Raw genomic sequence first — 26053 nt, 5'->3', positions numbered from 1 at the left:
AACAGCATGCAAAAGCACTTCCCTTGCGCCATTAGTCTTTTAAGCACAACTTCTGCATAATTAAACATTAGCTGAGAGATTACAAATTCCACATTAGTAGGATCCAGTGTCTGAGGTTTTACTGTTTTAAGTGGACCAGAAAGAACAGCCAGCCTAATGACAAACACTACTGTAGTTTGGTTTCCTGAACCGTGCTGAAGAATCTGCACACGCCAACCAGAGGAATGGCTCTCAGCCTATTACAGATTTTCAGGAAAACAGGCAATATAATACATTTCCTATAATACATAACATAACTAAAGAATATTACCATCAATAAAGAAAAGGAGTTGCACAAAGACCATCACAGAAATTTTCGGAAAAGAAACAAATGTTAGTTAATTAGGTCTTTAAGGTAAGTACTGCACCTCAGGTAAAAACGAAATCAAGATTAATATCTTACCAGGTGCAAAGACCGTCTGGTTTATTTATTTATTTTTGGCAGAAGTCTTATGTTCCTAAAGAGAACAAATCTCTAATTGCTTTCAGGGTTTAGTTTTTAGTCTTACTTCTGAGGGTGGAGTGGCATAGAGCAGAGAGAGCTAGCTTGGCAGCAATTCATCTGGAAAACATCTTGGACTGTAATAAGCTCCATTCGAGTTTAGGATATGACACAGGTGCTAGAAAAATCCAGCATAATTTTGGCCTGTATTAACAGTAAGATAATTTTCAGACTATGAACAAAATCATACCGACAAGTCCTGCCCTGGGGTCGTTAGTGCCCTGTGCCCCCAAAGTATGAGGACAATTCTGGCCACCCCATCTTCCGAAAGACATTGACAAACTAGAGCCCTCAGAAAGCCAAGGAACCCAGTGAGGAGGGGGCCGGATGCCATCTCATCCTGGAATCTGCACAAGCTGAGCATGTCTGATCTGAATTGGGGAGGTCTAAGAGAAGACAATGAGAGTTCCCAAAGGTATAAAGGGATGTTGAGGAAGAAGGAATAGAATAATTCTGGGCTATTCTGAGGGTATTACTGAACCAGTAGAAAGAAGTGAAGTTACAGAGAGATCAAATTCTACGTACTGTATGGCAGAACACAGCTAAAACTCCATGACGGTAGAGGAGGCTGGCAAGTAGGAAGGAGGAAGCGGCACGAAGGTGGATTTGATGACCCCATGTTGTTGTGGGGCCAAGTCTCCACTGTGATGACCCCATGTTGTTGTGGGGCCAAGTCTCCACTCGTCAAAGGGAAAATGCTTCATTTGCAGGTTCTGCCACTGTAGGATGCTCTCTGCAAAGGCAGCTGCCCATAATTGCTTCCATCCCTGTCCAGGCATCCTGCTGCTCCATCCACTAAGAGATGCAGTCCACTTCCCCCTCCCTTGAATCTGGGCTGGCCTTGACTTGCTTTGGTCAATTAAACATGGAGGAAGTGGTCTGAGGAAGCCTGGCAGCTTCCCTTTTTGTCTTCTTGGAATCTCACAGCCATCTAGGGAAGCTGGGGCTGGACTACTGAATGATGATGGTCCGTGGGGAGAGAAGGAGAGAGAGAGAGAGAGAGGGCAGAGAGACCTAGCCATTCCAGCCATCCCTGGTGAGATGCCAGTCATGTGAGTGGAAGCTTCTTGGGTATTCCAGGCCCAGCTGACCTCCCAGCTGGACCATGCCTCACAGATGATCCTGGTCAACACCAGAGGGAGTAGAAAAGCCACCCAGCTGAGCTCAGCTAACCCAAAGAATCACGAGTTTTGGCATGGTTTGTTACACAGCAACAGAGAAGTGAGACAGTTGGTCAGATGGCCGTATTTTGTGTGTTGTGACAGTGCCTTTCTGGGCACAGTGGACTGAAGCAGGTAGAGAACCTGATCCAAGGAGAACGTGATACAAGAAGAGGCTTATAACTTTAGGATTCCTGGTCTGGATGTGAAATGAAAGGACAGGCTGAGCTGATCAGATTTCCTCTCTTTGGAATTTAAATTAGGAAATGCAAGTAGATTGAGAACTTGGAATAAAAACTTCTAAGGTATAGTCAGAGCCAAAGCAACACAAGACCAAGTCATAGAGCAGCAGAAACCACGAGTGAGCAGGGGGAGCCACTGGCAGATGGAGAAGGACTGAGTGGATGACCACAGTCCCCCAGAGAAGAGCTGTCCCAGGCGCTGCTGGGCTTCCTGACTGCTGTTCACTCTCGTGCGGCCAGACCACAGCTTCTGGTCTCAGCCTCCCTGTCCTCTCATGATCCCTTCCATGAGCCAGGATTGCTCATTTCTCCTCTGTGAGCCAGCCTGCAGGAATCTGGCTTCTTATCACCAAAAGGGACCAATTAAAACAGGGCTGTGCTACCATGAGAGTCTATCATTTGGGGAACAATAAGAAATAGAAACAATGAAAATGATCACCAGTTCAGTGAATATTTTAGCAAATGGGAAATAAAGGGAGAGGAGCATCTTGATTAAGTTCGTGGGTGGAAGACATATTAACAGAATTTCCTTCCCACATTCCTGATGAGACGAGCAAAAAGTAAAATTGGCAAACACACACATACTCGCACACACAGATACACACACACATAACACAAGCAGCAAACAAACAGAAGGGTGTGACACAATTTAAGAAACTTCTAAACCTCACAGAATACACAGTGGCAATTCATAAAAATCCCAAGAATTCTAAGAGCCACTCAAATTGGAAAGTCACAGAGTGTCCTTCTCTTTTACGTCTGATAGAGCAGAACAGATGATGGGACAGAGGGTAGGATGAAAGAGATGACACAAGACAAGTGAGGAACAGGGCTGACACACAAGTGGAGAAAACTGGACACGATATATTCAACAATGATGTTCCGACAAGTGCAACACAGAGAACCCTGAGGGAAAAGGTGCAAATGGGGGTCCAGTTCCCTATTTGGAGGGCTTCTGGGATGTGCTGTGGGAAGCCTGAGCCCAAGCAGAGCCCAGAGGCCCCAGTGAGCCCAGAAGATGGACTCTGGAGTTTGGGGAGGTAAGGTGGCCAGGATGTGTGTGGCAGATTGGGGGGCCTCTTAAACAATCACCATAAATATCTACGTTCAAGAAGATGGAGGATACAGTGAGCAAAGAGACGAGAGAAGTGGGGAGCTGGGAAGGACTAATAGCAGCGTAGATGCTGTGGAAGACACAATAGTATTGCTTGAAGATGCAGAACTAACAGAAACTACCAAAAAAGAAGGAAAGAAAAAAGACCTAAAAAGAAGTGAATAGTGGATCTGTCACTTCTGGAAAAGTATCAAGCAATAAATAAATTAAAAAAAATAGATATATATATGGAGCTACAGAAGAAAGGGTAAGACAGAAAAAAGATTTAAAGAAAAAAATGGCTAAGAATTCTCCAAATTTGATGGACACTATAAATCCACAAGTGGAAGAATCTCAAGAAACCCAAAGGAGAAGAAACATAATGAAAATAAGACTAAGGCCCATTATAATTCTTTTAAAAGGCCCAAAAAAAAAAAAAAATCCAAACAAAAAGATGCTCTACCTCTACACATGCCGTATACTGGATAAACTGACAATAGCAAATGTTGACATGGATGTGGGATAATTAGAACTCTCACAACACTGCTGGGGGAATACTACATGGGCCAGTTTGGAAAGTGGTTTGGCAATTTCCTATAAAGTCTGACATACATTTAACCATATGATCCGGCAACTGCACTCATATTTATACGAGAAAATGAGCACATGTTCACACAAAGACCTGCTTGGGAATGCTTCCTGTGGCTTTAGTCACGAGAGCTAGAAACTGGAAACAACCCAAACGCCCATCAGCTAGTAAGTGTATGAACAAAGGGTCCCATGGCCAGCAAACAGAATACTGTTCATCAATGAAAAGAAATGGATTGCTGAAACACACCTCAACTTGGATGAATATGCAAAGCATTATGGTAAAGGAAAGAAGCTAAATGAATCGCTGAACAAGCTTTACTGTGAGAGATAATTATTTCCTATAAATAGAAATTCATTTAAGTTCTTTATGGTTTACTTTTCTTCTTTTAAATTAAGTAAAATTTAGTATTTTTTTAAAAATTAAAAAGCGATCCTAGTAGGATTCTGTCTATTAGCGTACCTTATTTCATAATATCTGAGATATCAGTTCTTTTCAGAGGTTCTATTAAGAAAGAAAATCACTGCCAACAAACTAGGGTATAGTGTACAGATACCATGGACTAGAAGATACATGCCAATTTAGAAGATATCAGAAATAGAAAAAAGAAGTATGATTCAGAATCAATAATATGTATCTCCATCCATCCATCCATATGCATCTAAAATGGTTCCTAAAATAAGGTCACATATTTAAATTTTTTAAAAAAAATTTATTTATTTGACAGAGAGAGAGCACAAGTAGGCAGAGCAGCAGGCAGAGGAAAAGGGAGAAGCTTTCTCCCCGATGAGCAGGAAGTCCGATGTGGGGCTCAATCCCTGGACCCTGGGATCATGACCCGAGCCGAAGGCAGACACTTAACTGAGCCACCCAGGTGCCCCAAGGTCACCTACACTTAATAGTTATTTCTCAGAGGACTTGAGGTCATTTTAAAACTTCTATCTTTTCTACATTAAAAAAGGCTTCATATAAATGAAAATGCATTTACAAAAACAAATGAATGATTTCTATTCAAAATAAAAAGTGTCTGGAAGTAAATATGCTAACATGTCTATAGTAGATAACTCTGGGTGTGGTGATCAGAGCTGACATTTCTTCTTTATTCATTTTTGTATTTTTAAAGTAATTCTTAAAATTGCAAAACTAAACAAAGCAAGCAAAAATTCATAAAAACTGGGAGGCACGTCCCTATATTAAAGGAGTTTACAGCAGGAGGCTCCCACGCTGGGTGACCATCATCTTCTGGTTTGCCCAGGTCTGTCCTGATTTACACACAGGAAGTCCTACGTCCCAGGATGATCAGTCACCCGCCTTCTTCATTGTTCAAATGAGTGGAGGAAGATAACTTTCAATTTCGTTCTAGAGCAGAAGTACTCCCAATTTTTTTTAGGATGCCTCAGAATCCCCCAAGGAACTTGTTAAACAAGCAGATTCCAAGTTCTGTCCCTAGAGATTCTGACCCAGCTTCTGAGGTGGGGCTCAGGAGGCTGCATTTTTAAGCACTACAGGAAGTTCCTGTTTGGCCTCACAGCTCCAGGACTCCCTGGACATGTCTCCCCGCACTTCTTCTCCTTTTCTCTCTATACCCAGTGTCATCTGAAACCTTCCCCTAGCCTCTGGGTCCACCATGAGGTCACGGCTGCCTACTGCCCACCATGCATAGCCTCGGAGGGCCACCACCTCTCCTAGCTTACCACGAAGAACAAGTGGTCAGAGGAATACAAAGGATCTGATTCCCTCCTGCCAGGAAAAGGTTAGTATCTCAACTCAGAACCAAATTCACATCCAAGGGGTCACTGATTCTCCTAAACAAAGTTAAAACTTGTGAATCACCCAGGGGTGGAAAAAGCCCTTCCATTATATGGAAACGATACATAGATCTCTCCGGTTCTTTCGCATTCCTCACTCAGCTTCTACCACACTCAAACACCATCTAGAACAAATATGCTGGAAATTCTAAAAAGATCCTTTACCCTGTCCTATACATTAGTTTCCATGTGAATGCAAGTCTGAGGTGTTAATTCTCTGTCCTGGACATAAGTCAAAAGAAAATGGGTTTTCTCGACGTAGCTATTTGGTTCAATTACTTATTTCTAAAATCTGGTATATTACTTTATGTCAGCTGTTTCTCATTAATGTGTGTGCCAGGCTCCCATTTTCGGTGGCTCTTAGCCAAGTGCGTCTCAGACTTGAATGTGCACGAGAATCCCCCGGGATCTTGTAAAAATGCATATTCTGATTCAGTAGACCCAGGGTGGGGCTTGGGAGTCTGTATTTTTGAACAAGCTCCCAAGTAATACTCAGGCTTCTGGTTCCCAGACCTCAAACAAGTAGCGAGGACAGTTGACAGGTGAAGGGTCTGGTCTGTAAGTCTGGTTTTGCCTATAATAAAAGCAACACGAGCATTTGTTCTATCACAGGGCTTAAACTACTGTGCTACTGAGATTTGTCAGAAATTTGTTGTGTACCCCCACTTCTGGGTGGGAATGAGTCAGCAAGTTATACAACTAAATTCCTTTTCCTTGTAAATTCTTCTATCTGCTGTTTACTAAATTGCAAACTATCAAAGTTAACCTTATGATTAACCTTTTGAAAGCTTACAAAAGAAAGCACATGTGAAGGAAGGGAACTGTTTTAAGAAGTCAAGAAAATGATTTTAATTATATAAACAAGTAGAGGTTTAACATGAGAAAATGCAAGTTGGGTAGCTTTGGAAGGGTGACTTTCTCTTAAATCAAATCAGAAAGCCATTGTCTGCTGCAGGGATGCATCTCTTAACTTGAGGAGGAACAAGGAAATTAAAAGAGGCAGCAGTGAGAATGTCCTTATAGTTTTGGCTTCAAGGGAGCAGAAACTTTGGAGGGTGACTACCAGAGAGTAATTTTAGATTTAGCTGTCCAAGATCCAGAGTGAAATAATGTTTCTGTGTTATGATTATTCAAGTTCCCAAACATGGAGAAGAAGAAAAGTAAAGACCACTGGGACAAAACTTAACAAAGGCTTCAAGGTACATACATAGCCTCCTTTTAAAAACCATGTCACCGGGGCGCCTGGGTGGCTCAGTGGTTTGGACTGCTGCCTTCGGCTCGGGTCATGATCTCAGGGTCCTGGGATCGAGCCCCGCATCGGGCTCTCTGCTCCGCAGGAAGCCTGCTTCTCTCTCTCTCTCTCTCTGCCTGCCTCTCTGCCTACTTGTGATCTCTCTCTGTCAAATAAAAAAAACAAACAAACAAACAAACAAAAAAAACAAAAAACCATGTCACCTGATACACAGCACAGAGAAAAAGACAGGGAGAGTGTAGAGCACAAGGCATATGGCAGTCGCCTCTGAACGGTGGGACCATGTCCATCTTTGCATATTTCTATTTTTGACAGTTTCAACTATAATGTATTACTTTTACAATAAAAAATACTGAACCTTATAAAGATGGTCATGCTGAGGAAGGAAGGAAGTGAAGGAGAGGGAGGGGAGGAGGCAGGAAGACCGACAGATGGCTTCTAAAGCAAATTTTCTGTCGAATGGCAATTCCTTTACATATTTCTTTTAATTATGCCCCACATAAGTCTTTCTCACTTTGTCCAGGATCATATAAATATTAAGGTTGTGATTATACTTGGAAGTATTAAATGACATCTGAGTAATTAGAATCTAAATTCCCAATCATCCCTCTATAATCACACTATTTCACAGATAGCAACTGGCATTTATAAACTTGACAATGTTTTAAGGGTAGAAGCCAAGGTCCTCTCCCTTCCCGGCAGAATCCACAATGTGCCAACCACCGGAGTCCGCTGTGCTCTCTCCAAGCCGCACCGCACCGCCCGGGGGCTGTGCCTGCAGGCTCCCCTGAGGGCTGAGTTCTCACTGGATGGCAGTGACCATGCTATCGCCTCAGTGGCTGATACAAGGCAAGGCCTGTTCTACTTAAAGGAGGAAACGTGCTGAGCAAGGCTGCAGCGTCACCGGCATCAGAAACAGCTTGGCCACATACCTTTAAGATGGTGATATTCCAGGTAAAGCTCTCCACTGCTTTTTGTAGTTTCCGTTCCTTCAGACCTTCCTTGGTTCCGATGCTGTGTAAGTGTTCGTGGAATTCCATGGCTGAAAGAAACAAAGCATTTTACTTCCAAGTCCAACCTGTGCTGATGAACAGGCAACGCTTATTTTTCTAGGTAGAGCTCAAAGATTCCAGTCTCCAGTGGAATTTCATAAATGTGTCTCTTTAAGAGTGTAGTAATTGAGGGGAAACACTGACAATTCATGGTCTCAGCAAGGCGGAAACATCTTAGAGGTCAGCAGTCACTCCTCATGGTCTGGAAGGGAGAAAAAGGCACATAAAAGCGTTCTCATTCTTATTTTAGAGATGAGTAATCTGAGGCTCGGCAAGGGTGAGAAATGGATGGCTGTGGTGGAATCAAGAGGAAGAGCTGGGACTAGAACCCAGGTCTTCAGAACCTCAGGAGGAAGATTTCAGCTCTGTGGATGCCATCTTGGCAATTGGTGATGAAATGAATGCAAAGTAATGCCCTTCCTGTCACGAAGAGTGTCAGTCTGAGGTCAGACACCAAGCCTTCCTGAAGGGGAGTAGACTGGGACAAAGGCCCTGAACTGGATCTCTGCATTCCCATTATGACTCTTTAATATAATTTACATAATCAAATGAACGTTCCCTATTGCCATTCAAAATAGTCTCAAAAAAGCGCCTGATGCAACAACAATGCAATAATGCAGGAGTGCTATGATGGTTCATTTGCTGCTTTAGTACCATGACAACCTATGGAATTTTATATATTAAACTGCAGTCAATGATCCCACTCTGGCCAATGGGGACCCTTCAGATTGGTTCCTATGTCCTTTTGAAATGACTCATCAGCCTTTTGGCACAAGATGTTCTAGACTTACTGAGTATGTTTTCCACCCTGGTCCTGGAGCCAGGCATTTCTTGGAGGACCTCAGGGTTCTTTTGCTGGGGAGTGATATTTATATACTACAATCTGGGTGTTAGGAGTGCCTATCTTTACTGAGTTTTCATTATTTTTTAGGCCTTTTCATTGGACAGATCTCAGACACATTTCTTTCTTTCTTTCTTTTTTTTTTTTTTAAAGGGAAGAATAACATCTTGCTAATGCTTTTTTTTTTTTTTAAAGATTATTTATTTGAGAGATGGGGAGAACACATGTGCATGAGCACAAGGGCAGGGGTGGAGGGACAGACAAAGGGAAAGAGAATCTTTTAAGCGGATTCCCTGCTGAGCGTGGAACCCAATGCAGGGCTGGATCCCAGGACCCTGAGATCATGACCTGAGCTAAAGCCAAGAGTTTGCTGCTCAACCCACAGCACCACCCAGGGGCCCTGCTAAGATTTTAATTCAAATTTAAGGGTATGAGGTTTTTACATATGTTTTTAAAAATTTTATGCTTATTTTATATCTCTTAGGTGGAAAATCTTAATTCCTAACCTATTAGTAGTGAGACTGCTGAATATGACTTAAAATCTGCATTTGGGGGGAGGGGGAGGGTCCTCAGAGAGCATCTTGTTAAGAATGTATAGTAAGAATATTGTCTTCTAAGGTAAGTCAGAATAATTTTTTTCTCCACGTCGTTATGTCACTAACAAAGTCCAATTAGGTTCATTTAGCTTTTGTTTTGTTCTTCTTTTTCATCCTCTCTGTGTGTGATAGGGTAGTGCTTTTTTGGATGTAATCTGTTTTACGACTATGCGATTATGTCAAAGCTTTATACATGATTCCAAAGCCAAACCTCCTATCAGAGTGTGCTCAGGTAAGTCTTGCTTCCTCCTGGTGTCTTGCATCCAGATCCCTCCCTTCCCCTACACATTTTTGGTAGTTTTTAATTTACTTTCTCCTGTATTGTTTCTCCTTGAAAATACAAGCAGCTGTGGGGAATGACTGGCTCAGTCAATTAAGAGTCTGCTTTCACCTCAGGTCATGATCCCAGGGGGCTGGAATCCAGCCCCACATGGGGCTCCTTGCTCAGCAGGGAGCTTGCTTCTCCCTCTGCCTGCTGCTGCCCCTGCTTGTGCTCTCCCTGACAAATACATTTAATTAATTAATTAATTGATTGATTTTTTAAATATATAAATAATTTTTTAAAAGATTTTTAAAAATTACTTGACAGAGAGATCACAAGTAGGCAGAGAGGCAGTTGGGGTGGGGGGGGGGGGAAGCAGGCTCCCTGCTGAGCAGAGAGCTCAATGCTGGGCTCGATCCCAGGACCCTGGGATCATGACCTGAGCCGAAGGCAGAGGCTTTAACCCACTGAGCCACCCAGGAGCCCCTATAAATAATTTTTTTTTAATATAAAAACAACAGTGTATGTATATTCATAAACTTCCCTTTCTTGTGTACTTTCTCTTTCTTCTGTACTTGGCTTTTTGTTTTCTGTACACTGCTCAGAAATACACTGTTCTGTACCTTGGTACATAGTGGATAGAGATCACCCATGTCAGCCTGGAGAGCTCATCCTCACTTTTTTTTTAACAGCTTATGGACTCCTTGAGTGGATGATTTATTTAACCAGTCCCCTCCTGATGAACACTGGGTTGTTTCAAGAGCATTTGCTGTTACAAATAATGTGGAGCAGTCATAATCTTTGTAAGACATTTCCTGTGTTCCTCTGTGTAAGCTTACTGCTCAGTTGGGCATTCCAATTTCTAACTCCCTTTCTATGCAACACCATTTCAGAGCAACTCTTTATACTGTGATTGACAGCAACTCATCTCTCAGTGTCTTTAAACAGTAAGCTAAAGCTGACACATATGATAAATACAGTAAAAGCTGCCAATTTCGTCTTTTTTCTTCTTTTTTTCCCCCTCACTGAATAGGAACGATGGTTTCAATTCCTGTCTTACTAAAGGCTTAACAACATAACTGGTTTCAAGAATGAACAGTAAAATTCATTGCACTGTTTAGAAAAGTTCCACACTAACCACTCCCTTTTTCTCCAACTTCTCTTTTGCCAGTGATGGTACCAGAGAACATTCCCAATTTGATCAACTAAACCCCTCCCCCACAACACTGGTGACCAGGCGCAGACAGTGGGCTGTATACCCTCTATCTAGTTCTTCTTGGCTTAGCATACTGCATACATACACACACACACACACACACACACACACACAAACTGACTATGAGTAGGAAGAAATCTACAGGGGTTTTTTTGCGAGAGTCTTTAATTGCAGGCATGCGAGTACGTGCACACTTCCCCTGGCCACATCTGGGAGACTCCTGGAGAGTGCTGTGATGACTCAGACCCACTTCTGAGAACATGGCCCGGTGAAGACTGAGTGGTGAGACCTTGATGTGCTGGCTCTTCTGTTAAGATTTAACTGGACTAAGGCAAGATCTGGATTTCAGGAAGGGCCACGAACACTCAGTGTTTCTATTCTGTTCATCAGGAGGCGATGCAGGCTTATAAGCATCACTGAGGATGGCAGATGGAACTCGTCGCTGGAACTCAGGAGAGAGAAGAGATAATGGAGAACTGCTGGGGGAGAAGCTCTCCATAACAAGAAGGTAAACAACTGTGTGGTTTCTGAGGGAGTGCTGAGCTTAGACAAACATCTACCTCAATTTTTAGCAGCTTTCTGCAGGAAAGAAGAACCCAGGGCCAGAGGCAGTAAAAGGATGGGCTGCCCTGAGAAGGACTGAGGACTCAAGGAAGAAAAAACACAGTTAAAATGATGAAAAAAAAAATGATATCGATAAGGAAGAAACAGGGAAACGTGTAAAGAAATAAGAATAGCTGAATACATGGCTGTGTCTAAAAATCTCATATTTTATATGTTTACTGAAAAGTGAGACGACATGACTCCCTCTTCTCTCCCCTCTTGAAATATCAGTAGTCCAATAAAAGTCCATACAGAAGTACTAAATGTATTAGTAATGAAATTCTTTTAAAAATGCATGCAAAGGGACGCCTGGGTGGCTCAGTGGGTTAAGCAGCTGCCTACAGCTCAGGTCATGATCCCAGGGTCCTGGCAGGGAGAGGCAGGGAGCCTTTTCTCCCTCTGCCTCTGCTTGCCACTCTGTCAGCCTGTGTGTGCTCTCTCTCTCAAACAAATAAATAAATAAATAAAATCTTAAAAAAAAAAAAAATGCATGCAAAGGGGGCTCCTGGGTGGCTCAGTGGGTTAAAGCTTCTACTTTAGGCTCAGGTCATGATCCCAGAGTCCTGGGATCAAGCCCAGCATTGGGCTCTCTGCTCAGCAGGGAGCCTGCTTCCTCCTCTCTCTCTGCCTGCCTCTCTGCCTGTCAAATAAATAAATAAAATCTTTAAAAAAAAGTGCATGCAAAAAAGGTGAGAAAACTGGAAAAATTGTGTTAAAAACATAAAACCTGACCAAAAAATATATATGCATATATATATATATATATATATATATATATAACCCAAAACTTTAAAGAGCAGCCAAGACGATCAGTCCTACTGTTATATAATTCATTATTCAGCTTGCTGCACAACACAACGGTTTCTTTAAGAAATTTTTTATATTAATAACTTGTAGATGGATATTTGCAAACACCTGCTAATCTACTGATTCAAAGCATATGTTGATTTTAAGGAAATCAGAGGATTCTGACCTTGGCCCATAGAACATGACTGTACCTTTCACTTGCTTCCCTGTGATATGCAAAAGCCCAGGGCAAGGACTAAGGGCACACAGCTGAGGGAAGTGAAAGGCAACTGGCCAGGTGCTTTACATGTATTATACAGGAAACTTGGAGAGAGGCTACAGCACTTTCCCAAGGAAATGGGAAAGAAGGATTTGAATACTGGTTTGTTCGAGCCCAATGTCCCATGGTTTTTCCAACTACCATGACTTCCTTCTTCTTCTTTTTTTTTTTTTTAAGATTTTACTTATTTATTTTATGGAGAGAAACACAGTGAGAGAGGGAACACAAGCAGGGGAAGTGGGGGAGGGAGAAGCAGGCTTCCCACTGAGCAGGGAGCCAGCTGTGGGGCTCAATCCCAGGACCCTGAGATCATGACCTGAGTGGAAGGCAGAAGCTTAATGACTGAGCCACCCAGGAGCCCCTACCAGGTCTTATTTCTAATCAAGAGTCCCTAGAGTCCCTACCCTTACTGTGAGCTCATGCTATGGTTATGCATATCCAATAACTATGCCGTGAGGTAGAGCACTGTAAGGGCGAATGCACAGGCACTGACCCAGTTCTAAGGGAATACAGAGGGACAGCAAATGAGATTATGTGTTCGAACTGGGTCAGCCCATACATAACAAGGAAATCTAATTATATTAGATGCAAATTGCATTAGTCCCTCGATACTAAATTATCAGGAAATCTACGCTAACATGTCACAGGAGGTCTTTTTGGTTCTTTCTGTCAACATTGAGCATAAAGAACTTGTCTAGTTTAGATGTTAAGTAACTTTCTCCCTATTTTCCACATTATTTTCAGCAAAGAAACATGAGCCAATGAGAAAGTGTTTAAATTACTAAGATACCACTTATATATATACCTCTTCTCCGTCCGTAAGTTATACCATTCTGTCTAAAAAGCAGAGTGAGATTTAAAGCAGCTGGTGAAAATCTAATAAGCAAAACTTTTGAGACTAAGTTAGCACTTCTCTCACCCCTGCCCCAACCCCCACAAGGGAGCCAAGTTGTTTTTGTTTTAAAATGCTTTTTCTTCAATTAGAGTTTGAGGGGGTTGGAGATGGGTGTTAACTAGCACCTGAAAGAGCCTGGGGTGGGCAATCAGTCAGAGAATAACGTTTATTGATCATACACCATGTGTAGGTCATTTGACTATATGCAGGGTTGAGCTCTACTAAAACCCAGTGCTTAGACCCGTTACTGATCACTGCAAAAAACGAGATTTCGAGAAGTATGGGGAACGATCTGAGGTAAGGGAACTAGTGCTCATATTATCAACTCACTGGCAACTCTTTCATCAAGAAATATTTATAGATTTGTTCTAGAACACAATGGCTGAGTTTAGAGGCATCAGGATAGCAAACAGGGCAACAGCAATAAAATGATGATGTGAGAATACATAACAACAGCTGCTTTTTAAATTGAGGCCAAAATAAACTCTGTAGGAAAACTATCAAAGCAGGACTTTTGTACTAGGAAACAGACACCATGCATGGGAGATTTAGGAGGCATCTACAGTCTATGTATTAAAATGTCAAATTCTACTGAATAAATTACAACCAACTGATCATTTAAGACTGGATTGTTTCATCTTACAAAGTAACTGAAAAATAAAAAATCAGACAAATTTAAATTTCTGAAACCCTGAGTAAATTCACTCGGTGTTTTTGACTTAGGTGACCGAATAGAAAAGGAGCAGATAATAAATATGTCCTAGGTAGCGCTGATCGCCCTTGAACCTTACTGTGCAATTGTAAGCAATTCCATTGGAAAGCTACATAGTAAGGTGGACAGGGAGCCCTTGCCCATTTCCTGCTCTTGATCTCTGCTACCTTAATGTTCTAAATGAACCGGTAAGAACCCTGGATGCTGATTTAAGAGAGGCTCTCTGCTTAACTCTCTCCCCAGCAGGCAGGTAGGGGGCGGGCGGAACTAGGGAGGCAAGGTACACCAGCCCACCCCCACCTCCCAGCTCAACTGTACCCGCTGCAGGCTGGCTGGGCCTCAGGATGCCTTTGTTTAGAAAGGGGACCAGGCCTCTTCTGCCAGCTATTCTTGTGTTAGCCTGCACAGCTCAGCCCTACATCCTGCCTTCCTACTAACTACACTATTAACCAAACTGACATGCAGTTACACAGACTAAATACCAGACATATTTGCACGTTCCTCATTTACCAGTTAGCAGCGTGTCTTTTTTTTTTTTTTTAAAGATTTATTTATTTGACAGAGAGAAATCACAAGTAGACAGAGAGGCAGGCAGAGAGAGAGGAAGGGAAGCAGGCTCCCTGCTGAGCAGAGAGCCCGATGCGGGACTCGATCCCAGGATCCTGAGATCATGACCTGAGCCGAAGGCAGCGGCTTAACCCACTGAGCGCCACCCAGGTGCCCCAGCAGCGTGTCTTTTATCTGCCTGGTGTATTACCTGTATTTTAGAGTGAAAGTCCCTGCGATCTAGGAAGGGACTGTCTATTTACATAGGTGCAGTGTTTAGAGGCAGCCCTCAGAGCCAGCTTTTAGCTCCAAGTGAAGCCTTTACGATTCCTTTTTTTTTTTTTTTTTTTAAGATTGTAGTTATTTACTTGACAGAGACACGGCAAGAGAGAGAGAGAAAACACAAGCAGGGGCAGTGGGAGGGGAGAAGCAGGCTTCCTGCTGAGCAGGGAGCCCTATGCGATGTAGGGCTTGATCCCAGCATCCTGGGATCATGACCTGAGCCCCGAAGGCAGAAGCTTAACAACTGAGTCACCCAGACGCCCTGCCTTTAGGATTCTTAAAAGGGTAAGCAGATGCAGAATCCCCCAAACCAGCTTCTGAGAAAGTAGAAAGAAGAATAGAGGACTGCAGCTGTCGCTCCCTCCACACACACGATGGAGGGCTGTCCCCGCGCACAGTCCTGCCGTGGGAAGAGGCACACCAAGGAGGCTTTCTATGCAAACTGTATATTCACCTGGGGCATTAGCCGGTGAAAGAGAGGGCTTTTTAGCTCTAAAAGACAGTACTTCTCATTGATGAATTATAGGTTAAAAAAAACAAACAAACTGAAAAACAAAAATCCTACATGCTTCTGAAAATAATGAGAATTTTTTTGATCCTGAGAAAATTTCTTTTGTGATCATCTGCAAAATCATTATTTGGTGGTTTCAAAATTGCAGATATAAGACCAAAGAGTTCTAATGTTCTTACAAAACACAGCTCTTAGCTTCTGTGGCCTGAGCATGGCGGTGGACTTGGAGAGAGCCCCCAGACCGGGGCTGGGGAGAAGGGAGGGGTCGCGGGCTCTTGCATGCAGGCCTACCACAGTTTAGTGACAAGAATCCCTACCGTGAAAACAATCTCTGGGTTCAAAAATAGAAGCCAGGCCAATAATAAGGAGGGAAAAAGAAGTGGGATAATTTTCTTCTTTCAGGAACAGGTTGCATTTCCCTGTAGGTTTCCAGTACCTTCCAAATATGCCACCAACACAGTTTATTCATAAATCTGTGTATTTTAGGGCTATGTTTTGCTATTCACAGTATCTTGTATTTTTCCTATAGGTTATGTCCCATTTCCTTGTCTGATTTACACTAAATGGCAGTATAAGAGCCTCAAAGAAAGTGTGGCCTAACAAACATTTACAACATGTGGGGGCAACTACGAAGGTAGGGGAAGGAAACAGGATTCCTTGATTCTACCAGGATGTTGCCACCCCAGTAAGACAAGAGATAACAGTTAATTCTGGCCAAAGAAATGGAAATCTTTGTAAGTTTTAGGAAACTTCACTTGAAAACCAGTAGCAACTAGATAAACTGTCTTTTGAAAAGGGTGACACGCTATCCAATTGCAATGGGCTATACTATTCAATAGTCAAAATACATGGTGTGTATAAAGGCATTAAAGTTTGCAGACTGTGAGCATCTGTTACGCAAACCCAATGAAGTGCATGCGAACATGGACAAAAGCCTGGGGGAAATGAGCCAGAAAGCAGAGAGAATGGTCATGTCTCATGCACAGCCCTGGCCAGGCCCACTGTTACAGCTCTTTTGCCAAAAGGATTGTCTTTGAGCCCTGGCTACTCTGTGCCAAAGAACCTACAGTCAGGTTCCCCTGACTCCATGACCCCAGGTTTCTGTTTCCAGGGAAAAGATGTGAATTATTTTTCTTGAATGTTAACCAAGAAGAAAATCTGCTCGAATTCCTTGGTGGTAATGAACTTGAGAATTAAGGAAGTGAAGAGCTGGTGATCCAGCAGCAGAGAAAGGACAAAGGGAAAACCCATACTCAGATGACTTCTGTGAGAGTTTAGTTCCATCCTGGTCTAAGGGAATGGAAGACATAGGCCATATGAACAAAAAACAGGGTCAAGTGTCCATGTTCAAAGATTTTATTCTTAATGTATCTCTACACCCAACTTGGGGCTCGAACTCATGACCCAGAGACCAAGAGTCACACGCTCCACTGGCCGAGCCAGCGGGGTGCCGCAGCAACACCATTTTTAAATAAGACCACTTCCTGATCATTTCAAAGGCCAAATAACTTAGTTTTCTTCATTTATACATTAAATACAAACCTATTTTCTTAATAGTTTTCTATTTACATTCATATCAAACATTAAATACAAGGGATATTCTTATCAATTTTATCTTTTTAAGTACAATGCTAGTTCACAGTAAACTGTGGTCTAAAACAGTGATGCCCATGCCACCCTTTTAGTTTAAACACCTGCTTCACCTTTCCAGTCAGTTCTATAGGGTGTACTGAGTTTTCCACCACAGCAACATGGACATTTTACAGAATTCTGTAATATTCTGAGATGTCAAAATTAGAGTTCACTCACTGTTCTCCAAATACATAAAGTTCTACTCACCTTTAACTCAATAAATCATTTAATCTTTCCATTTTTAGCTATAATATTAAATTTTAAAAATTGGTCTGGCCACACAAAAGTATATGATTTGGGTTTTTTTTTTTTTTTTTGATTGTTTATTTTTAAAGTTTTTTTTTTATTTTAAGATTTTATTTATTCACTTGACAGAGATCACAGGTAGGCAGAGAGGCAGGCAGAGAGAGAGGAGGAAGCAGACTCCTCGTGCAACAGAGAGCCTAATGCGGGGCTCGATCCCAGGACCCTGGGATCATGACCTGAGCCGAAGGCAGAGGCTTTAACCCACTGAGCCACCCAGGCACCCCTATGATTTGTCTTTTTTTTAAATGTTAAGAACTAATTTTGGGAATTTGTCATTTCTTTCCATGTCATCTCTTGAAAATCTAAACAGCTAAAATTTTTTGTTCACATAGGCATTGGTTTCATATAATTTTCCAATTATTATTTCAAAATACTTTATAAATATTTTTAAGAGTTTCCTTTGGGAAGGGCTTAAAGCTTTATGACTAAAAATAAAACGTAAAACTGACAGATTAAGTGTGTTTTATAAAAATTAATAAATATATATAAATTTTCCAGGATGATACAATTAAGTTAACTGAGCACGTTACTAAAACTGCAAAGAATAGGGCACACTGGAGCTTCTATTAAGTTTCCTGCTTCCTATCACAGATAAACTTAGATGAAAGCCAAACAGCCATAAAAGTAAAATAGAAATGTGAAAATATATGAAACATACAATAAATAACTAAGATATGAAAAAGAGGCTTTTGCTTGGAAGGGAAGGGAGACTCAAGAAACATGGAATCACTTCCTCTTCGATTAAAATGAATGCCATTTCTTCTTGCCAAACATAAAGCAGATGACCTTTCAAACATTCTGGTTGGGATTTTCTCTACTGATTTAAATGATATGACTGTAAAATACACCATGTAGTGCAAGGCTAAATATTTTTAGAAACAAATACAATTAAAAAAATACTTAGAGAGACATATTGATCTTAAACTTATATACTTATTTTTTTTAAGATTTTATTTATTTATTTGACAGACAGGGATCACAAGTAGGCAGAGAGGCAGGCAGAGAGAGAGAGAGAAGAGGAAGCAGGTTCCCCGCTGAGTGGAAAGCCCGATGTAGGGCTCAATCCCAGGACCCTGGGATCATGACCTGAGCTGAAGGCAGAGGCTTTAAACCACTGAGCCACCCAGGCACCCCTTAAACTTATATACTTAAAGATTAGTTTTTTAACTGAAAATTTACTTTGCTACCCTAAAAAACTTTTATCACAAACACAGCCAATGCAAAAATATTTTTTTATGTATTGAAAATAGAAACCATAAGCAAAGTGCAAAATCTTTCAAATGGCGAAAAAAGAAATATATATTTATATTTTATCTCAAATTTCCCAAGTTGGGTATAGTGAGATATTTCCTGGAAGATGGAATACCATATAACACAGGTCTATCTGGGACCTCGTTCAAGAGGATGATTTATCAGCGGTATTAAAAGTACCTTAATAAGCACGTTCTGCACGTGCCTTGTGGCACATCAAAGTATCTTGAACACAAAATACAGTTATCTGATATTTTTTTCCAACTAATTTAATTATAGCACCTGTTAAAATGCAGAGCCTTGTAAACTCTATGCTCTGTCCCCAGACTCCAGGGGCCTGAAGTTTGTGTGTGCTGCTAACACGTGGGCCTTTACACCATAATCCCCACAGAGACATGGAAATGCCTAATTATTTTTCATACAGTTCCAGTTGGTAGTCTCTTTTTCTTGGCCTTCTTTCCAATCTTGGCATTAACAAAAGCCAAATCATTTTAAGATGGATTTCTGAGCTGTTAAATCCCGTTCCACATGAGGTGGGATAGATAAACCAGGTCTCTTAAATATATCCCTGAAACCCAGATGGATGACAAGATCCCCGGAATGCCACATCCACAGCGGCATACTTTGTGAATGAATTGCACGAGGGAGGTTTTCCTTCCTCTGCCAGCCTGCTCCATTTGGGTAAACCGAGGTGAGAGGAAGTTGCATAACTTTCAGGCCTGTGTGGAATCCAAGTGCCGGGCCACCATCCTTACCATGCGGCCACATGAAGCACTCGGGCTGGGGTCACAGAAGCCATGAGGCGGTTAGCAGGACCCTCCCCATTTCTTTCTGCTGAGAACTAAAAAGGCCTTCTTCACCCCAATTATCTCAAAGATTAGTTTCTTTTTAAACCTAGGACACCTTTACTTGGATTGCCACTCTTAAATTGAATCCTGTCTCTCTAGCTCAGTGTGACACGATCACCACGGCACAGCGGGCCTCCTCACCTTACCTTGTCTGTGCCTCCCTTGCTTTTTGTACCTCTTCTTATCTAAATTTTTGAACAGATATTACTGTGATATGACTCAGCAATTTACAAAGTCTAAACTGGCACACAGAGTTCTCTCCTTTCCCCAGCCGCCAGTCTTCTTGCTCCCACCCCATCAGGCAACTGCTGTCGACTCCCCCTTGCGAATCCTCCCAGACAGACTCACACCCTCACAAGCACACAGGGCCCCATTCTCCTACCCCACCTTTTAAAACAAATGTTAGCAAACAGCACACACTGTTTGACTTTGAAAACTATATATAGAGATTTAACCTATACGTATTTATAAGATCTTCCTTGTGCATGTGTAATCCATAGCACCTTTGGGGGCAGGAGAATGTATGTATATACAGATTTAGATTTTATTCTTTTTTATGCTAGCATAGTGTTCTATTATGTGGATTTATCAGAATGTATCTAACGAGGGCCCTTAGGGTAACATTTAGCCTGTTCTCAGTGTTGCAAAGAAAATTCTATACACATTGTCCTTCCTCAAGTATGTGATCCTGTCTGTAGAATAAACTCTGAAAGAATGGAATTGTTGGTTCAACGTGTACCTAACTTGTAAATCTGACATTTACTGCCATACAGCCCTCCCCAGGTGTGGACCCCCAACAAGGTGACAGGTATCATTTTCCCCTCTAACCTCATCAATTTGCAGTCTTGGATATGAATGTTTGGATCTGATGCGTGAAAAGTGGAATCTCCTTAAAATACCTCATTTACTCAACTTCTAGAAGATCACAGTGTTCTCCTCCTGCCTGTCTGGCTGCATCCACCTCCTGTGCTTGGTCTTCCACAGGCATCCCTCCCACCAACACCTAAATGGTGGAGGGCCAGGGCTCCGTCTTCGCCACCCAGTCACTTCTTAGATGACGACGGACTCCAGGCTTAAAAGATCACTTTGTGCTTATGGATTCCAAACTCATTACCTCCAGTCTGGACCCCTCAACTGAACTTTAGACGTGGAATCCAACTAAGCATAACTTACCCGGTTCAAACCAAATCCTTACCCTTCCCTCTCAAGCCTCTCCTGCTCAGTCCTCCCACCTCAGTGAAGAGCGTGTCTACTTCCCAGCCCTCAATCCTGCAGTCATACTCACTTCCCTCTTTCTTCCCTCCCACCCACATCCAATCTACATATCCAGAATATAGCCAAATATCCAGCATCTAACCATTTTGCCTCATTCCACCCAACTACCACCCATCAAACCATAACCAGACGGGGCTGGATTGCTGCAAAAGCTTCCTGAACGGTCTTCTGGCTGCTGTTCTTGCCCCCACGCCTTATCCTCAAGTCATCCGCTCGGACCCACCTCACTGAGAACAAAGCCAGCCCATGTGTCTGGCCTCCTGTTAGCTCTGGCTCATTGTCCGTGCTGGTTCCTACCCTCCCTCCCTCCCCCCCATCCCTCCCTGTCCTGCAGACACTGCAGCCACACTGGCTACTAATTCCTCCACTGATACAGGGACCGCCCTCACATCAAGGCCTCTGCCTCCAGAGCCCCTCTTCCCGGGATCATCCCTTTCCCAGATGTGTGGAAAGCTTGCTCTCCACTTCCAATCATGTTCCCATCAGAAGTCACTGAGCACTTCAGTGAGGACTTTAAAACGCCACCCTGCCTGCTCTCCTGGCATGTTCTCTACCCTTCTCTGCCTCTTGTTTATGAAACACTCACCACCCCCTGACACCTAAATGTTTTATCTATTTGCTTTTCGTTTCTTTTCTGTCTTCCACAACTAGATCTCGGCTTCACGAAGGCAGGGGTGTAGACTTTTTATTCAGGGCTATATTCCCCGTACCTGGAACAGCTCTACACCTTTGATGAATGAGGCCTAACATCTTTTCATTTTGTTTTCAGTCTTCTGGGTTCTGTTATCACGCACTATGTTCAAATTCTTTGCAAAGAATATCAGGTTGTTGGCCTTTTTCTTACTGATTTGAGGAGTTCCTCACAAAGCAGGGGTATTAGTCCTTTGTGATATGTATCGCTTACATTTTTTCTGTTTGTAGTTTTTGCTGCAACTTTGCTTCTGATAGTTTTTGCTATATAGAATTCTTTTTATGCAGTACTGATATATCAAGTTTTTCCTTGCCGTTCAAGGTTATGTCCAGGCTTCCGGGTTTGTACTGTCCCTGCCCGTACCTCCAACCACAGTTGCTGCTCCTGCCTTTGTCACGGCCACTGCTGGCATGGGCCGTCCTGTGTCACCCTGCACATGCCCTCCTGCCTGCCTGCTTGGAATTTCTGTCCTGACCTAAAATTCCCAGAAAAACCACTTGCAGGACTAAGCTGCTGTTCTGAGATCTGGTTCGCTGATCACCCAGGATGGAGTTGATCGCAGGGGGTGCTGTGGAGGGCGTGCCCTCTTGCTACCGTGTGAAGTACGCTGTGCAGTGGGGCTCTCTTTACAGGCCTGTCTCTGGAACTTCTGCCCAAGTCCCCTGGGAACAGGGAACAAAGTCCCAGCTTCTGTCGCACTGGGAGTAAGGACCTTGTAAGTGTCTGGTGAATAAGAATGATCGAATGAGTGCAGCATTCAACATTTAATACAACTCAACATATATTTGCTGAATGCTGGGCACTGCTGTTGGAGTTTGGGATATGAGATAAGTAAACTCCTGCCCCAAGGAGTTTATATTCAAGTTGCAAGAAAACACAGTAAGCCAACTGCTTGGTATCAGGTGTGCTAGGAATGCTTTTACGACTTGAGGTTAAAGTAAAATAACCAGTACTGAATTAGAGGTTCATAATCATGTCCCTGGATTTTCAGTATTTCCTCCCAACCCCTTGTTCCTTAGAGAACTCATCCAAGCAAGTAACTCTTCCATATGGATACACCAGTTCTGTCTGCAAGCCTGACTCCATCCCAAGCCTCATTATAGTTGCTTCAACAGCTTACTAGCTTTTTTCACTGGACTATCTGCTAAGGTCTGCATGTTTGTGTCCTCCTCCGAATTTATATTTTGTAATTCTAAAGTCCAGTGTGATGGTATTAGGAAGTGAGACTTTGGGGAGGTGCTTAGGTCGTGAGGGTAGAACCTTCATGAATGGGATTAGTATCCTTAGGAAAGGGATCCCAGAGAGTTCCCTAGACCCTCCCACCACGTGTGGACGCAGCATGAAGGTGCTACTTACCAACCAGGAACTGGACCTTCACCCGCCACCTATCAAATCTGCTGGCATGATAATCTGAAACTCCCCAGCCCCTAGATCTGTGGGAAATACATTTCTGTTGTTTATAAACAGTGCTGTCTGTGGTATTTGTTATAGCAGTGAAGCCCTACTGTGATCATGCTCACCAGACATGACACAGGTCTTCATGGTCAACTCCTTCCTGTTCTCACACTGCAAGCATCCACATTCCTTTGCTGGGAGGAGCTTCTGAATGTGGAGGGCAAAGGGCAGAGATGAGTCAATCAATGAGTCCCCAAGCCTGTCCCAAACTATTTTGCACCCCCACCACCTACAGCAGTTTCCTAAAGCATTCAGAACTTGAAACAAGGGCTTTATAAGAATATAAGTTCAGGACACACTGAGTTAAACTGGAGGATATTTAGCACGGTAATGTATCCTGAGAATTTCCAAAGGGGAGTAAGATTGTTATGAAAAGTTGATGATGAGATCCTTTGCTGAGGAGCGTGACCAGTATTCCTTGAATCAAGTTTTGAGAAGTGCTGGTCTAGAAAGGCAACCCCAAATACTTAATCCTTGAATTAAAAGGCTTCCATCATTTGAAGCAAGTTCTATTTCCAAACCTAATTTCTGCTGCTTCCAGAAGCAAGTACTTCCCTTAAACCAGGGCGATATATTTCATGTGTGCAGAAAGCACAGCTCGGTAACGAGGCCTTCTACACTTGGGCCCACATAGAAAGCCCTGTTCCTTCTGTTCTGCCTCCATGGATCCTGCATTCCTTCAAGTCCTTTCATTATTATTAATTTTTTTTGCAGCTTTAATAAATAATAAGCATATCTTGTCATTGAACACATTTTGCAAATGCATAACTGTGTTCTTCCTATCCTATGTTAACATGTATAATGACACAGGTCATGGCACTGACTGACCTGTAATGAAAGAATACAGGTTAATTAAAGTTGCTTTAAACTCCTTATTCCTGTAAGAAGACATATCTCTAAATATTGTTTAAATATTCTTAGAACGCATTTGTTCACTTTTACTCACTACAATGCCTTATTTCTATTATATTATGAGACTTGTAGACCATAAAATTTCAGAGCTGAAAAAGCCTTAGAGATCATCGGAACTATTTATTTTAGACCCAAAGATATCAATTAGGTGTACACATATATATATAAGCTTCTGGTATTTGTCTGAGAAAGATGATTTATTTGTGGACTTTATTTGAATTGTGGTTCTTCTAAGCTTTAATAAATGAGTATAATAGAACAGTAGCAAAACAAACAAACAAAAAAAAGTGTATAGGAGTGCCAGAATTGACAGCAGCCTGACCCCTTTCCTATGGAGATGACCCAGAGAGTTCCTTTTTAAATGAAAAGTGATGCTTTTAGACTCTGTGGGTTTACAAAGGAGGAGGGAGGAAGAAGTGACAAGAAAGCATAGCTTTAGGATTTGCTCACAAGACAGGTATCTCAGGAAGGTCAAGCATCCCCACCAAATTCCCTCCCCTTCATTTGTGGAGAACTTTCACCCACGAAAGGGATGTTAGGAAAAGGGGATCCACCCCTGGAGAAGACAACTTGGCTGCCAACCAATTACACGACCAAGTACATGTCTGTGTCTGAAGAGTTTTTCTCCCTTTGTGGAGTGTGAACCCCAGAGCAGGCCTGCTCCACTCCACCCTCCAAAGAGAGGTTCTCAAAAACCTGAAGGTCCTCATTCAGGTGCAAAGTCCTGAGCTCTATCCCCTCAGATTCACTGTTGGTGGTGAGGCAAAGGGACAACATTTAAAACAAGCATCCCCAGGAGATTCACACCACACTTAGGACGAATTCTGTTAGTAAGATGGTGGTTGTGGGGATCTTAAAATGCGACTGGGTGGCAGGCACAGGAGATGGCAAAGTGTGGTAAGGCAGAGGATTCTAGGTACCAGGTGCTTATTCTGAATTTTTTTTGCCCTGAATTGGGCCTAGATGTCACCTTTGTGATCATTCTCTTTAGTCTCCCTGATCAGCAATGAAGGTTTCTTCTGGGGGAACAAAAGGGCAGGTGGGGCAGACTTGCAACTTCCTGGGTTCCCATGCCTTCACTAACTGAGCTAAATGAAGTGGCTGGGGGAGGATCTGTCAATTCAATCTCTGTTCTTTAAGAAGAGTACAGATGCAGGGCGTCCTGGAGGACTTCTGCGATCTGCCTCCAGGTCCATGTCTCCCACTCAGAGAGGTCACTCTGCACCTTCAATGTTAGGCATTAACTTCCCCGCTTGAAACTCACGTGGAGCGGCTGCAACTTAAGTGGCCCCATGCCACTGGATGGGGCTGCTTGTTTGCTTGTTTAATCTTGTATCTTTTTAAGTAACTGTAAGCAAGCCATTCCAAAATTGCTAATTAGACGACTGATCTTAGGTCACTGCATTTCAGAACCCGCACGGCACCAGGAGGGAATCACATACTTCAGTGTCACTCAGAAGGAGAAAAATGAGACAGAGGGGTAGTGACTAACCTAACGGTACACACAAGGCACAAGAACACAGGTCTATGGATCCCCAGGGAAGAACCTCTTACTTCTGTCAGACACAGGTGAGAAACACCCTGACATAAATGAAAACAGAAGTTATAGATCTCCTCTTGCAAACTTGCGAGGTGCTTTCAGGATAAATCTTAACGGCTGCTTTTACGTTTACTGTGTTGGGTAAGACACTGATGTGAGCCAAGCAAGTGACGAATGGTGACAGGTTGCTTCTCTGGTAACCCCAGCTCCTAGGAACATGCTGAGATCCGAGGAGTTTGCAAAATAAAAAAAGGAGCAATCAAATGCAGGACACGCAGGCCTGGCCCAGTGCTCTGCTTGTTCTCTCTGAGTGGGAGTGCGTCAGGCTCTCACCTGCGTTTAGTGAGACAAATCTATCAAGCCTGGCCACGGGGGAGATGTCAACTGCTCAGCAGACTAGAAGCAGCAAATTAGAAAGGAAAAAAAGCGTCGGTGTACTAACAGGCAGTCGGATACAGTACAAATTAGCAGTAGGAAGTGAAAATTGAATGGAAGTAACGAATAAACCATTAACCCTAGAACAGGATCTGAGCAGGCAGAGTGGGTTAGGGGTCCTCTAGGAACATACGGGCTCCTGGGGGACCGGGGGACATTAAACTGGAAGATAATAACAGATGCCTCTCAAAATGACCCTCGGTCGTGAAAGTTCAAATTATGTTTGGTAAAGCAAGTTTAAGGAAGATTTTCTATAACAAAATCTGTTATAGAAAGTGTTCCATTAAAAGGATTAAAACGAAGGGTAACAAAAGCTTTCATTATTTGGAAATTTAGCTTATAACCCACTTCACTAGGTAATGATGTGACCCTACCATGCATGAGAATCCCTTAGAGCTTTTAGAAAAGGGGCTTCTATTTAAATAACTCTGGGGTGGGCTG

The 26053-nt window shown here is 42.7% G+C and overlaps 1 protein-coding gene and 1 long non-coding RNA gene across 4 annotated transcripts in view; one reads left to right on the top strand and one right to left on the bottom strand.

The window, feature by feature from the left end:
* PLCL2 (phospholipase C like 2) overlaps positions 1-26053 on the bottom strand; it is a 190845-nt gene that overhangs the window by 10922 nt on the left and 153870 nt on the right. The window contains exons 5-6 of one of the 2 annotated variants that reach the window (XR_006609244.1): positions 7618-7727; positions 6641-6830 (exon numbers count right to left, since the gene is read on the bottom strand). Coding sequence is in view for 1 of the 2 variants with exons in the window: in XM_004773534.3 (XP_004773591.2) it covers positions 7618-7727 (110 nt within the window). In the remaining variant the exon portion in view is untranslated. The remainder of the gene's footprint in view (positions 1-6640; positions 6831-7617; positions 7728-26053) is intronic. The other variant, XM_004773534.3, reaches the window with a different exon arrangement.
* On the top strand, positions 9990-25428 carry LOC123394463. 2 transcript variants are annotated; one of them, XR_006609246.1, is made up of 3 exons: positions 9990-10239; positions 10827-10934; positions 11043-11575. It is a non-coding gene; the product is annotated as an uncharacterized LOC123394463 (long non-coding RNA). The 2 variants fall into 2 exon arrangements; XR_006609245.1 differs by adding an exon at positions 25048-25428 and having other exon boundaries at positions 9997-10934; positions 11043-11160.

The sequence above is a fragment of the Mustela putorius genome, unplaced genomic scaffold (genome assembly GCF_011764305.1).
Source record: "Mustela putorius furo isolate JIRA1106 unplaced genomic scaffold, ASM1176430v1.1 tig00003834_pilon_pilon_pilon, whole genome shotgun sequence".
NCBI lineage: Eukaryota > Metazoa > Chordata > Mammalia > Carnivora > Mustelidae > Mustela > Mustela putorius.
The sequence above is the reverse complement of the archived record's forward strand: the minus strand, read 5'-3'. Positions and strand labels throughout refer to the sequence as shown.